Below are 16,291 nucleotides of genomic sequence, written 5' to 3' on the forward strand. Positions count from 1 at the left end.
TTTTTTTTTTTGCTTTTTTGTGCTTCTTCTAGTATCATTTTTTCAAATCATAATAACCATTTCTGTAGTCTGACAAGGTTACTGGATCGCTAATACGATTCGGTAACCGAAACATGTGTAACTAAATAGATAAAACGGTAATAAAAAATAAGACACATATTTGCTCTGCAATAATATTGAGCACTTTCTTCAGGTTTTTACTAATTACCATTTTTGCTATATATATATATATATATATATATATATATATATATGTGTGTGTGTGTGTGTTTGTGTATGACCATCATGAAATACATTCTTTTAAATGCTTCAACATAGATCTTCAGTGATGCACTGCCCTCGTTGTCAATTTCGGGCTTAGACAACTCTGGACGCTCCAAATTGTCTTCCTGAAAGACATCAGCTAAGTGTACTGACATCGAAAAAAAAAAAAAAAAAAAATCATGTTCTGACAATTTTCAGCTTTTCTTTTTAATGACACCAGCAGGCATAAGCCAAGGATGGTCAAGTAAATGTGTAGTTGTGACAAATGCGAAAAAATTTAAAGCTACTTTTGAGTTCGTTTTTTACCCCATTTCCTACAGGGCTCTGATCGTTTTAGTCAAATCCAGTTAAATGCATCTGGTACTTTGTTATTTCTTTTAAAGCACTATAACTAGTTTTTGTCAATGCTTTTCAGAGTGACTGGTCTGCAAAATTCCAGCAACCAAGGATCATAGTGAATCTTAGATCCATTTTTACAACACTGTTCAACTAGTTCCTCGTATTTTACCCTTTCTCTTGTGTTAGTTAATGTGATAGATTCCTTTCATGACACCAACAATTCCCAGATTATGCATTGCTTTGTTCTTTCTGAATACAATATTAGGTTGGGTTTTAGCATTGTTTTTGCTATGTGTCTACGGAATATTAGTTTGGTTTTTAAGTCATCAGCAGAAGATAGTAAACTCGCCTTTTCCCTCTTCTGTTTCAGTGCCTCCAACCTTAGACTTGATCAAATCTCATGTCTTCCCCGGTTCATGTCCATCACCTCATTGGTTACTGCTTGTAAGACCTGATCATATTACCAACGGTAACAATCATTGCCTAAAGCTTTGGTACATCGCTTTCTTTGCACATAGTTTACAATCTGAGTTCTCACTCTTACCTCATATATGCAGGTTGGTAGAACGTCGTACATTGACTGAATGAGAAAACGAACTTTGTTGAAATGTGACCGGCACCATTCTGACCTACTCTTCCTCTCAACATTCGTCCAAGATCTCTGCTAATTAAGACTGACCATTTTACAATAATGATCTTATGTAGTCATGTGTACTTCATTCTACATAAGATGGCATCATTTTTACTCTTTAGAATTGTTAACTTGAGGAAGGAGTATGCACACACGCACACACACACACACACCAGGCATACCTGTGACTTATTATTTGTTCAACTTTAATTTTGTTACACAATCACTGACAAGATCTTAGTTATTTAGTTTCTCTTCTTATAGAAAATTGATGTTTGTTACATGCATTTCAAGCAGGGCTACCTGGCGTTGCCAGAGGTCATAAAAACACACACACATTAAATAGTGTGTCCAACATTTGTGCTTCCAAAACACAAAACTAATCCCCCTCTAAAAGGGAAATTTATTTATTTATTATTTATTTTATATAATTTCACTTTTGGTAATATTTAACAGGTTTTGATTGGTTGAAATTGTATTTGGTAAAAATTTTACAGAAATTATGTTTCCTGCTGTTACTTTTTATTTTTCACTCTGAACAGTTCTCTCAGTAAGGTGTTATATATTACATAAAGAGCAGTTGTGCATGTGTGTGTGTCCAGTTATAACTTTAAAAATCTCCCCAGCATTGTTCCGGACGTATATAGCAAAATGTGACTAGAAGAGCAGATTTTTTTAATAATTTTCTCATTTACGAAACTTAAGATTCGCTATAGATTACTACAGTGTGTGTGTGTGTATATATATATATATGACTGTCACATAGGGCAATAATTTTTATAAGGGTTCAAGTAGGGGAGATAGAATAATTTCTTACCTTAGCTCTAGCCTCACGAGTGGCTTCAGCTTCAGCAGCCATGGCTCTTTGTAACTGCACAGGCAGGCGGACATCTTTCCTGTATGAAAAGAAACAGAAGTTTTTTTTTTAATTTTCAGTAAACACATATTGTTATTGTGATGCATAACCAATGCATGAGAAAAAACAACAAAACATCAATATTTTTTAAATGTATATGGGTTTTGATATAGTCTGTACTGAGATAAAATACTTCAATTTAAGAGGCTTCAAAGAACAATCTGTGACAATCCAATTTAAAAAAATAAAATCACATGATTAATTCTTTAGGACTTGAATTATGATGTAGATGATTAAAATATTTGTTAATTTTAGTTAGTTTAAAGAGTAATGATACTACGATTGTCTTCAAAGTGGAAAAATTATGAAGTTCAATAGTCAAATTTCTGCATTTCATAAATTTACCTTGATTATCCATAGTGCTTGAAAAAAGCGTGTTTATGACAACAAACAAATCCTCCACTCTGAGACAGATGGCAGCATACTGAATGTAAGCAGTGGACAGTTGCAATCTCAAGGTATCTCACATCTACCCAAATACTGAACATACGAGGTATGTTTTAATCGATTCCCACTGTTATATTCATTTATTTAGGACTAAACAAATTAGTTTAACCAGGTCCAGGGTTTATATAGATTTACGATGTCCATTTTCAAGAACTTTACAAAAGTTTTTTAAAGCCTCATACAGACAAATTTCAAGTTTTTAAAACAAAATTTGATATATAAATGTTGTGTCATGGAACAACAGTGAAAATAAGAACAATCAAATCGAGGTTCGGTTAAGGAACAAGTGTATTAACAATAATGTACAAAGATAGGAATGCATGTATATCTGCTGGGCACTCAGCTAGCAGTTGAAGTGCAGTCGCATCTCTCTCACCGATGCTAGAATTACTAGCGCTATTTATAATGCTAATCGGTGTAAATTCCTCTGTTCAAGGAAGTGGCGGTATAACATAAACAATGATATAACTAAAAAACTTAATTGACAACTGAAAAAAACATTTTCATTTATCTCTTTATTTCATGAAGTTATTTTAAAGGTCAGTTATTTACATGAACATAACACGCAACAAAACTGATCAACTATTTACAGATTAAGCTTTCAGTTCTTGTTTAGTTTGAAGAATTTCTTTGAATGTAACCAGTTCAGTTTTTTTTTCAAAGGCTGATTTTCTGAAGGCATTTGAAAATGTCAACGGATTCAAATTTCCAGAATTCTCTGCTTTCAGAACAAGGATATCTGTTGATGAAGTTAATGACAATGTCATTTTCATTCTCATTTTTTTTATTATTCAGTTTTTCTATCTGCTTGAAGTTCGCCTTTCTCTCCAGTTTTTCTCTGTCTCTCTTCTCTTTGTTTTTCTCGGCATATGTCATACCTTTGTCTTGCCATGGAGGATGAAACAATTAGGGGATTCATTATTGGGACTTGACACATCCCGTCTGTTGCATTGACCTGGTCACAGATGATCCTCTGTGCCACTACAGTCTGATTCTTCATATTCTTCACTTCTGTTTCTGTTGCTCACGGAAAATCCCCTCTCAATAACCTGACCCGATGGGAGAGCACCAGGATAAGCAGCTTGCTGTAACAAAGATCAGCCATGTAAATTGTGAAAAGTTCATCAAGCCTATCATTTTCACACAAATACGCCATTTTCTTTTCACCACACGCAAACTTACTAGCAATTGTATCATCAGAAAACATCAAGTGAAATACATTTCCAACATGTTAATTTGGCAAACATGATGTGTGGTCACTTACAGTATTTCAATGTCCATAAAATCTCTGCTCAAAGCATGTTGTTCTTTGAAGCAAAATCCAAAACAGTTTGGTTTGTTGCTTATATCTAAAGTTCCAGTTTGTGGGAGGCCTGAAATTTCACATGCCGATTTGGGGTTGTCAGTTAAAGTTGATGTTTCAGAACAAAATTGTAATCAATTTGAGTGTCGATTCCCAACATGTGTTGGCTTGTTTTGTATTTAATTTTAACCACTTTCACCCATTTTGAACAAAACGTCTTTTTAATATACACAACAATATGCTTGATGACAATTATATTTACAACCAAGTGCGATTAAATAGTTATTTTCCCTGAATTTGTTTTACTTTTAAATTTCAGGTAGTGTGGCTACAAGAGTTATGCCCCTTTATCTCAAATATCTAATAGAGTGGGGGTGTAACTCTTGTATTCACACTACTGAAAATTCAAAATTTAAAAGTAAAAACAAGTTCATCATAAAGGAACGTAACTCCACAATATAATGCAAGTTTGGAACGATATATTCAGATTTTATTTTCCGTATTTAAAAAATATTTTAATGGTATTTTTATTAATACTCAGTGGCGGCTCGTGCATGGAACTGTGGGACTGCAGCACCCCTAAGTTATTTCTACACAATATTAATGATAAAATTAAAAATAATACGTTTGTTTATTATTATTATTATTTTATTTTTTCTCTGTGTACATTAGAAAATCATTAACTTTAATGTCGGTATCTCCAAATTCATATAATAACAAAAATAAAACTTGCTTGGAGCTGTGAAATTCACAGTTACACTTTCTTAATGAAATTCTCTTGTACGCATGCGCGGATTAGACGCTTTAGACAGCCGATGAAAGCCTCTTAAGGCGCAGCTCCGTGTCGTGAAATTCGTTGTTTGCTTAGAGTGTGCGCCTGTATAGATATGATAACATTGTTATTGAAAAAAAAAAAAAGGAGGTTTACTTATATCTTTTAAAATTATTATTAAAATCTGCACATAACATGTTCTTGTACATAAAATATTGTGCTATTTTTTTTTAAATACGCACACTTTTAGCGTTGCGATTTAAGTCGGTAGCAGACGGAAATATATAATATGCAGAAACTGTTTATTTTTATTTATTAAAAGTATTCGGGAATTTAGCAGTGAAGCTAACACGCGGCCAAGGGTAAAAACCAAATATACAATAAATAAATCTTACTATAAAAATAAAGTTACTTTTCCATCTACCTGCCTTTTTGTTTGTTTCTTTAAAGTAGTTTTAAATGCTATTTATTTTGCAACAACTAAACTTTACAAAAAAAAAAACTGTTTACATTTTTTCCTAGAAGCAAAAAAGCGAAGAAACAGTTTATGTTGAAAATACATTTTAGTTAGAAATCTTTTTAACGTGTATGTTTTAGATATAAAAAAATTAGCATTTATTTGCCTCCGGCAAGGACAATGTTAGAAGTTTTACACTTTGAAAAATGAATTTTTTACAAGATTTTTTAATTAAAATGTGTTTGTAAGTAAAAAAAAACAACAGTTTTTTATAATTATGCATTTTTAAACTTTACATTGAATTTGTTAGATGGGTCAGATAATACGCATTAAAAAAAGTAAATAGAAATCCTTCTGGACCGAGACAATTTTAATTTTTTGGGGAAGAAAGCTACATTAAAATTCGATGTTTTATAATGCTTATATATAGCATCCTATTTTCTTATAATAAATCTCCACTTTATGTCGATCTTTACCGGCATGGGAAGGTCAGTAAATAGCCAACTTTGTTCTTTTTATATAAAAAGCAAGTTGTTAAAAGATTTGTAAATAAAATTTTGTATCTTTAAATGTTTTTGTTTGTTAGCTCACTATATAAAAATGTAAACTTTTTTATTTTGCATTTTATTTACAAATACGTTTTGTTATAAATACATCTTTAAAAATAAATTTTGTAAATAAAACTGTTATTGAATAAAACGCTATTTTCAAATAGTAAACTCCTAAATTAACCCTCGTAGGGAGGCAGGTAAATTTCAAAGTTTTTCTTTTTTGTTTTTATAAAAAATAAATTATTTTTAAAAATGTTTTTCGTTTGCTTGCAAAAAAAAAAAAAAAAAAAAAAAAAAAAAAAAAAGCAAACTTTTATTTAGTCTGAAAAGTTTAAAAGGAATAAATATATATATTATTTTTATTCTGTAAAGTGTACATAATTTAAAAAAATCTTTTTAATAAAAAAGTTTTTGTGTATTATCCATTTCTGATTGATTATTTGTCTTTGTTATATATTTGAATATTTATTTGAATGTTTGTTTATTATTTGATTAAATATTTATTTATATATTCGAATTCCTTTACACGATATTAAAAAAATACGTAAAATTTTTGAAGCAGCACCCCCACTAATCTCAGGCACAAGCCGCCACTGTTAATACTTAAAACATAATAGTATTTATTTTGATTTTAATATTTTGAAACAAATTTTCAAGGCCCGTTTAAGACATGTTTTCAGGGAAATAATAGAAACAAGGCCTTTTCAAGACAAAAGTCAAAATTTAAGGATTTTTAAAGTTTGTGCAAACCCTGAGGTCATAAAGGGGTTTTCCAAAATTTTCAGAAAAATCTATTTTAAAGAAGGATTAAAAATTGCAACATAGATATTATATAAATAACATCCAAGTTATTTTATCTTTTTAAATTTGCTTTCAGAATATGTACTCCCTTGGATCAGAAATGATTATTGCATACAACTTTTTTCCATTAATTAGGTGTAGAGAAAAAAAACTAAATTAAACACATTAAAAGGGATACATTGCATTATGTACAAAGAATTAAAGACAAAGAAAATAAAAAGATAGCAAATAATAGCATGGATAAATGCCAAAAGATTTTTTTTCCAATAAAGACTTAGATTGTAATTCTTCTGAAATTGAAGTCAAGCATTTTTTTTTTTTTTTTTTTTTTTTTACATTTGTTGGAGCTTGTAGTCTGTTACTAATTTATACTTTTTACATTTTTATTTATCTTTCACAATATTTTTTGTCCATAATTTCCAATGTAAACAAAATCCTCATATAAAAAACAGTGGTTTTATTTATCAATGAATTTTAAAGAAAAACAATGCTTTCATTTCTGTTCACCCTAAACTAATATTTATCACATAAAATGATGAATTGTTATAAAACACTAAAATACTGTTATTACTACACCACTTGTTTCTGACCAGATAGAATAAAAATAATCTATCTACAGTTTCAAACGAACTTTAACACTGATATTTAAATCGTTTAGAGCCTCTAATATTTGTAATTAAGTTTTTAAACAGATATTTTTTGAAAGAAATGGACATCTCATATAATGTTAGTCAAGTTTCATCAAGTTTTCCAGGGATCAAACAATTTTCCTGAATTCTTGATAAAGAAAACATCCAAAAGTCATCTGTTCAAACAGAAAATATGATCATCTAGACTCTTTAAAAGCCCGCAATATTTTGTTGAATAATCTTCAGTCAAAATTTTGTATTATTTCTTTAATTTTTTAAAATTTTAATTCTGCCCAGTTCTATTAAAGTCATAATGATAAACTTCTGAGAATTCAAACTTCATACTGCAAGTTTTGATATTTGTGATTGATTTCTCCATAAATGCCATTTTCATTCCCAGGCAACTGTGAGTGCCTCTGACACTGCTAAATACTAGAAATGGACAAAAAATATTTCCAAAATTAAAAAAATACTTACACTTCAACTCTTTCCACTCTGACACCCCATGGATCTGTGGCTTCATCCAAAGATGTCTAAAATAAAATTATGAAAAGAACTAAATAAAACCTCATGAAGGAAAACTTGAAGGAGAAAAAAAAACGGTTTCAACAATAGAAAAGTACTAATAATCTGTTTATAAAACGTTCAGAACTAGTGTTGGAATGGTTAATTGAAACCAAGACTCAGAAAAAAATCACAACTTTTGGGGGTATCAGAAAAAATTGGACCTAATCAGAAGATTCCAAAGTAATTCTTTTTTTTTTTTCTTAATAAACTCCCCCCCCAAAAAAAAAACAACAAATTTATTTATTCGAAAATGTTCATTCACAACATAAGAATGGTCATTGAATGGGTTATAAATCCCATTTCCAGATTTAACATTGATTATCGGGGTCTAATTTATTTCTTATTGGCACATTACTGTAAACATCCGTTTATAAATCTTTTTGTATATATTTGCTAAACGTTTCAGGGAGTTCACATTTATTAAAAGTGATTAGACAAGATTAAAGAGTTAGAATGGGCTGGAAATGATTATTATTTTACTTTAAATTTATATGTGAAATTGCTTTCCTACTCGAAATTATAAATTTTTTTTTATTCCCAAAAGTAATCATCTTAAAAAATTAAAAAAAAAAAAAAATAGAATCTCATTTTTGGGGAGTCATTTAGCTAAAGCTAAAGGAATTTAGAGCAGAATCATTAATGTATTGGAATTTTGAAAAATTTGGAAATCGTTCCATCACTATTCAGAACAAATTAAAACCAAATTAACAATACAAAAAAGAAATGTTTATTCATTGTTACTAAGCAAAAAAGAAATGAAGAAAATCAAATTTATGTGTTGTTTTATGCAGTTAAAAGATGTTACAAAAAAAGTTATGCAAGTGAGAACATAATGAAATAGTATAATGATAGTTTTGTACTTGTGAAAAGTTAAGTATAAAATAATATCTCACCTGCATTTGATGACTGATGGATTCTCTCTCGGAAAGGATTTCACTAAGATTCTTTGTTCCCAAAACATTACGTAGAGTAGTCTGCGCAAGCAGTCTAGTTGATCGGTTGGAATCTTCTACATTAGCAATTGACATAGTAGCATTCTGAACACGGAAGTAGACAACAGCATCTACAGCAACTGTGACAGAGTCTTTGGTCAGTACCTGTCAGATTATATAGGAAAAATATATAACAATGTCTATTAAAAAAAAGAAAAGATATTGTGGCGTAACTGTGAATAAACACAAATTGTAAAATTTTGAAAATAAAAATCGATTAATTAATAATTTAAATAGTTAATGAAAAGAAATTTAATGAATTAAAGTTTCAAAATCCTATTAAAGATAATCTATATAAATAAAACAGTAGACATATGTGCGTGTGTAAATATCTAACAGGCAAACTCTTAAACTACTGGTCACAGAACACTGACATTCTCAAGAAATAATATTCATGCACCAAGGGTGGTTTTATAGTGAGTAATATCTTTGTATATTATGTACAGACATTGGCAAATTTACATGCAAATTGTTCATTAACCACTAGCCAACATTTTTTTCCGTTTATGCACAAATTCACTTCATTCAAGTTGTTTACTTAATACAGAAAATAACATCAGGCTGGAATGCTAAATATTTTGATTTTAATTTTAGCTGATGACACCAACTCATTTTTTCGTCTTATGTAAATGAAATACATAAATTCTACTCACGGTTTTGAATTTGTAAATATGAAGACACACCTATATATATATATATATATATATATATATATATATATATATATATATATATATATATATATATATTTTACTTTATTTCATACATATTTTTAAGACGGTGGGGGGGAGGGGGGAAATGACATACGGAATATGGACCGTGCTGAAATAATTTTTTTTTTCATATACTGTTTTATCTATATAGAAATGTTATTTAGAAAGTCTTTCTTAATATGGGGAGGGTATGTTTTAACTATTCTGTACTTTCCCTAACAATTTATTAAATACAAAAACTGACATACAGAATGCTGAAATAAGGTTATTATTTAGAAAGCCTTTCTTAATATGGGGAGGGGAGGGTATATTTTAACTATTCTGTATTGATTTGTTGTTTATTTTGTTTACTTGACTCCCCTACAAGGGAAAAGTTATACACAAGTTTGGTTTTTAATGTGGATGAAATCCAGCTCCCCAAAAAAGGGGCACTCTGGATAGGAACAAGAATAATTGTCTGAGTCATGAAGAACTTCTATACTAACCAAGAACAAAAAAGTGAAGCGCAGCATCAGAGCAGATACTACACTTATCTTAGCCAAAAGACCAAGTAGTTTTCTACCAGACATTATCTCCTTAAAAAACAATTAGGGGGAGATGAGGTCGATGGATTGCTGAGGACCAATACCACACTTTGATTGCAGCCAAAAAGCCAAGTAATACATGGGGTATTATCTATTTTTGTTTAGTATTAGTTAACATTAAGTACCGTTTCTCAATCCAATTTCTTGATTAGTCTATAGTAAAGCAAGTGTTTCCTAATCACTAACTGCACTTTGAAATATTTTTGGAGTAGCATGAATTTTAAATCAGGAGCTTCTACAGTATAGTATCCATATAAAAAAATACAAATAATTTATAAAACCATGTATTTCGAAAAACTGTAGAGTCATTTTCCGGAACTGACATCATTTGTCTTAAAACCACAGTGTTGATGATGGTGGTGAGTGGGGAACAAGTACGATTATGTTGCTATTAAAAGTACTCTGGAGGTTGCCAGGGTTTACCAAACCTTTTTTTTTTTTTTTTTTTTAGGTGAGGGTGGGGGGAGGGTGAATTAGTGTCTTCATTCTCCCAAGCATAACGACCACTTTTTCTGTTTATGGAGAGGAGGCCAGTGGATGAGGTCACTGAAATGCTGCATCAGAACAATTACTACACTTTGATCTTAGTTATATAGTTTATTGCGGGAAGTTTGCAAACTTTCATTTAATAAAAAACAAACAAACTTAGGAACAAGACCCTCTAAGAAGGGGGGAAAGGGGAGGGTACAGGGTCTTTGTGACTACAGAAAAAATGTAAGAATGTGGACTTTGACGTCTTACTCTTGACTGGCAACATTTACCATAATACCTCATTCACTCTGGATCCTTATCTAACTAATAATTCCCCAGCATTTTGAATAAAAAACATATATACAATTTGTAAAAAGTTATCTGTGTCTTTGTGTATGCATTTCGTTTTTTTTTTTTTTTTGTGTATGTGTGCGTATGATAAAAAAGTACAATTTCATTAGAATAAAAGTTTTGGAATTTAATATATACAATGCAAAACAGTTCGTGGAGTGGAGGAAGCTAATAGAAAAGTTCATGTAAAACAAAGTATAAAACCTGTACTGATCTAAGTGACTAGACCACCCACTGTTTTCCGGGGAACAGAAAACAAGCAGGGAGATCCCTATTGGGGATTGGGGGGGGAAATCTTATCAGGAGTGGGAAAAAATAAAGCAGCGGGTGGGGGTGGGGGTGGAAGGTGACCTCCAAGTAGGGGATGACCGGGAATAGCAAAAATAAATATGAAGTGCAAGGGAGTAGGCAGACTTGGAGGTTTTCTAATACCAAAAGATAAAAGGGGAGCGGGATCTCGTTTATACCACCAGTCAAGAGTCTCTTTAATAAACTAAAGCTAACCTAGTGGGATGGGTTCCGAAGAACCCAGTATCGCCCGTGCCATGCTTAAGGAGGAAACACGTATTCGAACTTGGCTCCTTGACGGATGCACAAACTAGTGTTGTGCATCCACCTCTTATTAACGTCCACTCTAGGCAACCTCTTCGATCTTTACTTTAAGCAGATGTTTAAAATAAACGATCAGATCCCGATCCAGAACAGATGTCCCTTCGTAGACCAACTTGAGGCGCGTGATCCAAATAACCATTACTGTTAGTATCGCCAGGAAAACCATTCTTTCCTCCCTGGGGAACGGCGGCTCCATGTTGTAAACAAAATACCTCTCATCGAGAGCAAACGGGTGCTCGGCATTGATGCGAGCCGTTACCTCTCTGACGTACTCCGATAGGATCTGGATTCGGCTGCAACGAAAAAAGGCATGGCCAACTGATTTGACCTTGCGTTCGTCGCAGCGCAGACACCAGACCAATGTCTCTTCTTTGTACATGTTGAGTTCGTCAAAGAGGGGCAGTGCATTCCGGACCAGTCGCCAGGTCAGGGAAAATTCTGAGTTAGAAAATCCCATCCTAGTGCGCAACTCCACTGAGAGCGGATCTCCATCGACCAACCCATCCGCCTACCAAGAGGATTCTTCGCGGTACCCTCCACTAACTCCCGATAAAGTCTCTTCCTAGGCTGATCGAGGACACTGGTCCCCAGCAAAGCTCTAAGTGCGGTTCGGCATTCAGCAAAGAACTTGTTCCCCCCCTTCGGTCTACAATGACCTTCTACCAAAGGGTTGGGTTTGAGATTGGGAAACGAGTTCTCGACCGCAGAGACCCAAGGAGAGTTCTCCTCTAGCGAACGACCCAGGAAAGCCAATTTCTTGGTGTTTCTATGACACAAGAGACTGGGCAGTCCCAGGCCTCCCTCGCTCACTCTGGACACAGACCTCTCTGCAGACATAGTGCTTACCCTCGTCCCACAGAAGTGAGTCGAGGTGCCTTTGTAAGTGGGTTAGGCGTTCTGCAGGGAGAGGAAGTACAGACAATCGGTAAAGGATGAGTGGAAAGACGTATGTAGCACACGCCTCCGCCTGACCCTTCAAGGACAATTTCCTTCCAACCCGTCTTGACCAACGATTTGACCTTTCTCTGTACTTCCGACTAATTTTTCTTCAGCTGAAGTCCCGATCCAAACCTGACACTGAGAATACGGACTGGCCCATCGGTCCAGCTGAAGATGCCTGGAAGCGAGTCTACCCCGGTCCAGGCCCCCAACCGCAGACTGACAGACTTGTTGCGGTTGAAGACGGCCCCTGTGACTTCTTCATATCAAGCGAGCGCCTCGGTGACTGCTTGAACGTCTGTGGGGCAAGACACGAACACGGTGACGTCATCAGCGAATGCAGAAACCCTGGCTCGTGTGCCTCCAGGTAAAGCAATTCCGCACAGGACTGGTGTAGCCGCCTCGTCCCTTAACTTGCGAAGGATGGGTTCCAACGCCAGGACGCACAAAAGAGGCGACAGCGGACAACCCTGACGCACCGACTCAGAGACAGCAAATGACTCCGACAACTTACCGTTGATCTGCACCGCTATCGTCGACCTATCATACAGGACAAAGATCCACTTGCGGAAGTCCGGATTAAAACCGGCAGCCTCTAACACAGATCCCAGGAGCCGATAGTTGACTCTATCGAAAGCCTTGGACTGATCCAAACTGATCAGCACGGCTTTGGTGTAGACTTCTATTCCCTCTACGATCATGCAGATCAAATGAAGATTGTCTTGAATCGATCTCCCCTTCACAGAATAGCTCTGGTTCGATCAAGTCAGTGATGACAACCTTCAAGCGATTCGCAAGAATCTTTGCCAAAATCTTTAACTCTGTGTTTAGCTAAAATCATCAAAGTTTTCCGCCCCACCATGCCGTTTGTCTTTCCTCAGCAATGTGATCACTCCTTTGGTCACATGTCCAGGGATAGAACCCTGAGCAAACCAATGGTTGAACACATCTTTCAGAATAGGGACCAACATGGATGACAGCCTCAAGTAGAATTCGTAGGGTAGACCATCAAGCCCTGGGGACTTGTTGCAGCTGACCTGCTTCAATGCAATAATGACCTCATGTTCCGTAACAAGACCATCAGAGCTAGCTGCTCAAGCCGCCATGAGGCGGGGCGAGTCGGACAAATAGCTGCTAAACTCTTTGACCCCGAGTCTGGGTAGTTGGGTGAAACGCTCCGATAGATGCTCCCAAAACCCCTCGCAGATCTCCCGAGTCGACATGAGGGTGTGTCCTTCCAGGTTATGTACTTTCCGAATGTACCCGTCTGAACCACGCCTTACGCTCAACAGCATCAACATTTACAGCTTCATTAGAGACATTCATTAACCTAGCCCTAACTACCTGACCCTCATACCGCTCGCTAGCCAAGCGGCTGAGGTGTTGTTTAGCTAGAGCTACCTCTAGGGGGTCCTCCCCCCTCCACCACCCGAGGCAGCTCATCCTCTATACGCTTCTTTGCCTTAGCCTTATCTAATGTGAGGCGTTGGCTGTATTGAATAGAGAAGCGTCTAATTTTAGCCTTAAGACTAACCCACCACTTACTCCGTGTAACCGCCCTCACTAAAGCCTGTTGAATTAATTCGGTAACCTTCAACTGGTAGTCCTCCAGCTCCAACAAGCTGCTGTTGAACTTCCGGTATCCGGTTAGCTTAGGCCTAGCACTTAAGTTCAAACAGGCCCTAACAAGTTTATGGTTCGAGTGTCCTAAAAAGTGGAACGTAGAGCAAGATAGAAGTCTACATCGCCTCTTCTAACTAACATCCGATCCAAGTAAGTACTCGGATGGGAAGGCACACTAGCATGCCAGGTCCACATCTCTCGCCCCGGATGATCCAGACGAAATCTATCGACGAGGTCGCAAGAAGCCATCAGGTCAGACAGACTGCTGTCACACCACACCGACCCGCTAGTCCCCCTGACCTTATCTATATTGGGATTAAGGATGGCATTCCAATCACCCATTAAAACTGCCCGTTCCGGATCCTTGATGAAGCCTTCCAACTGTCGAAAAAAGGATACCCTCTCTACAGCAGAATTGGGAGCATAAACAGCGACAATCCGAAAAACACTGCAATTAATGGCAACATCAACAACAATCGCCTGTCCGTCCTCGTCCGTGTGAATAACATTCACCGACGCTGACAGAGTGCGACTCACTTGCAAGGAGATTCCACGACTATAAGTATTGCCATATGCTGAGTAAACATCAAAATCACTTACCAGCACCTGACAATTCTCATCACAAACAAAGTGAGTCTCCTGGATAGCAGCAATATCTACCTTTAGGGACACCAGGTCTCACAGCACGCGCGAGGCCTTGCTTCGACACCTAATGCCCCTCACATTGAAAGTAGCCAAGTTCAAAGCCATGTTCACTTACCTTTTAAGCAGTGTCACAGACAAGTCTGAAGTCCTCGGAGGTGAGGACGTGTCAGGTCTGCCTAAGGCTTCCGGTAAGTAAATCCATTGAAGGTTGTCCATCCTTGGCCACGCCTCCCACATCCATGGGGAACATTAGTTTAAGTGCCCCGTAGAATGATGGGTGGACATAGATGGGGGATTGTCCTTCACATTTTACCAGCAGTTTTTTTAAGTGAGGGGTGCTCCGTATCCACCAGCTGCTGGCCCGGAATAGCATCCCTCGCTGCCTCTATCATATTCCAGAGGGCTTCTGCTTACTTTTCAGTTCGGGAATTATTTGCAGAAGGTCCAATTCGCAGATCCTATCTCCAGGCAGGAAAGGGAGTTTTTTTTTTTGTCCGTTCTGTATGGACTGGGGTTGGGGTTGGTTCAGCATTGTCTGCTTGAGAAACAGGCGTGGCTTTGGTAGGAGGCATTAGGTCGTTTTGCTCAGACGGCCGGTTTTTTCACCTATTCACAGGACGAAGCGTGTGAGGAGTTCCGGGGGGAGTCTGGGTGGGTGGTAGTTTGTTGCTCTGGCTGGTGGGGGGTTGTGGGTGCGGAGGATTCAGCCTGAGCTTTTAGTGCAATGTCTTTGTCAATGGGGATTGGGGGGTTCTTTTGCCTTATTGTTTTTCCTCCTCCTTGCTTTCCTGTTCTCTACTTCAGCTGTCATGTTTGTTGTCGCTGCGGGTGTATCCTCCTCCGATGCTGCCTCTTCTTCAGAATTTTGAAGCTTTCTCTTTTGTGGAAGCAGGAGTTTGAGTTTCCATAGCCTTGGGTTCTGTAGGTGTGAACTTGGGTTGGTCTTTGGTCACCAAGCCTTTGGATGGAATTTTGGTAGATTTTCCTTTCTTGGTGACCGTTATCCACCCTGCTGATGTTGCTGGTAGTTCCATGGATGCTGCGGCAGGAGTCGTGATGGGGACAGTGTTAGGCGTTTTTGACTGTGGTATGGATGGGACTTTAGCTGGCTGTCTTTTGGGGCAATCTTTCGCCATGTGCCCTTGTTGTTGGCATTGCCAGTAGTGCGGTTTTCACCCTTCCATGATTATGGACAGCGTCCACTGGCCGAACTTCAGACTTGCTGGAATGTTATTGAAGTCGGTTCTGTCTAAGCACATCTTGATTTTATAATCCCCAGTCAATACGTTACGCTAGCCACGTACTGGGGTTACTGCCTCCACATTCCCGTATTGGCTTAGCATGGCTCCGAGCTGTTTGGTTCCTACGTAGCACACGACATTCAATATGGAGAGATTTGTCCTCCTTCAGTTTAGATATTCTGGTTGGAGCTTCAGGTGTTTCCACCGGTGTTCAGCTTTGGCCAGCTTCTCTGCTTCCTCCTGTGTGGGGAGCAACACATACCTTACAGCAAAGCTTCTCCTGCAGATGTATCTTGCGGGGATGTTTTGATCAAGGAGAAGCTCTACCATTGTTTCCTTATTCACTCCCGTCAGACTTTTGGTTTCACGTTAGAGGTTACTAGGGATAGAACTCTTTTTTTCCAGCTCCTCAATTTGGCCAGGCAGGGGTTTTTATGTTGCCC

At 36.5% G+C, this 16,291-nt stretch overlaps 1 protein-coding gene across 1 annotated transcript in view; it reads right to left on the reverse strand.

The window, feature by feature from the left end:
• The window catches only part of LOC145286027 (band 7 protein AGAP004871-like), a 124,099-nt gene that overhangs the window by 25,093 nt on the left and 82,715 nt on the right, over positions 1–16,291 (reverse strand). Inside the window, exons 5-7 of the mRNA XM_080134646.1 lie at positions 8,571–8,774; positions 7,588–7,643; positions 2,052–2,130 (exon numbers count right to left, since the gene is read on the reverse strand). Of these exons, the coding sequence (XP_079990772.1) occupies positions 2,052–2,130; positions 7,588–7,643; positions 8,571–8,774 (339 nt within the window). The remainder of the gene's footprint in view (positions 1–2,051; positions 2,131–7,587; positions 7,644–8,570; positions 8,775–16,291) is intronic.

Source organism: Euprymna scolopes, chromosome 10 (assembly GCF_053919585.1).
Source record: "Euprymna scolopes isolate OS-2025 chromosome 10, ASM5391958v1, whole genome shotgun sequence".
In the NCBI taxonomy this organism is placed as follows: Eukaryota; Metazoa; Mollusca; class Cephalopoda; order Sepiida; family Sepiolidae; genus Euprymna; species Euprymna scolopes.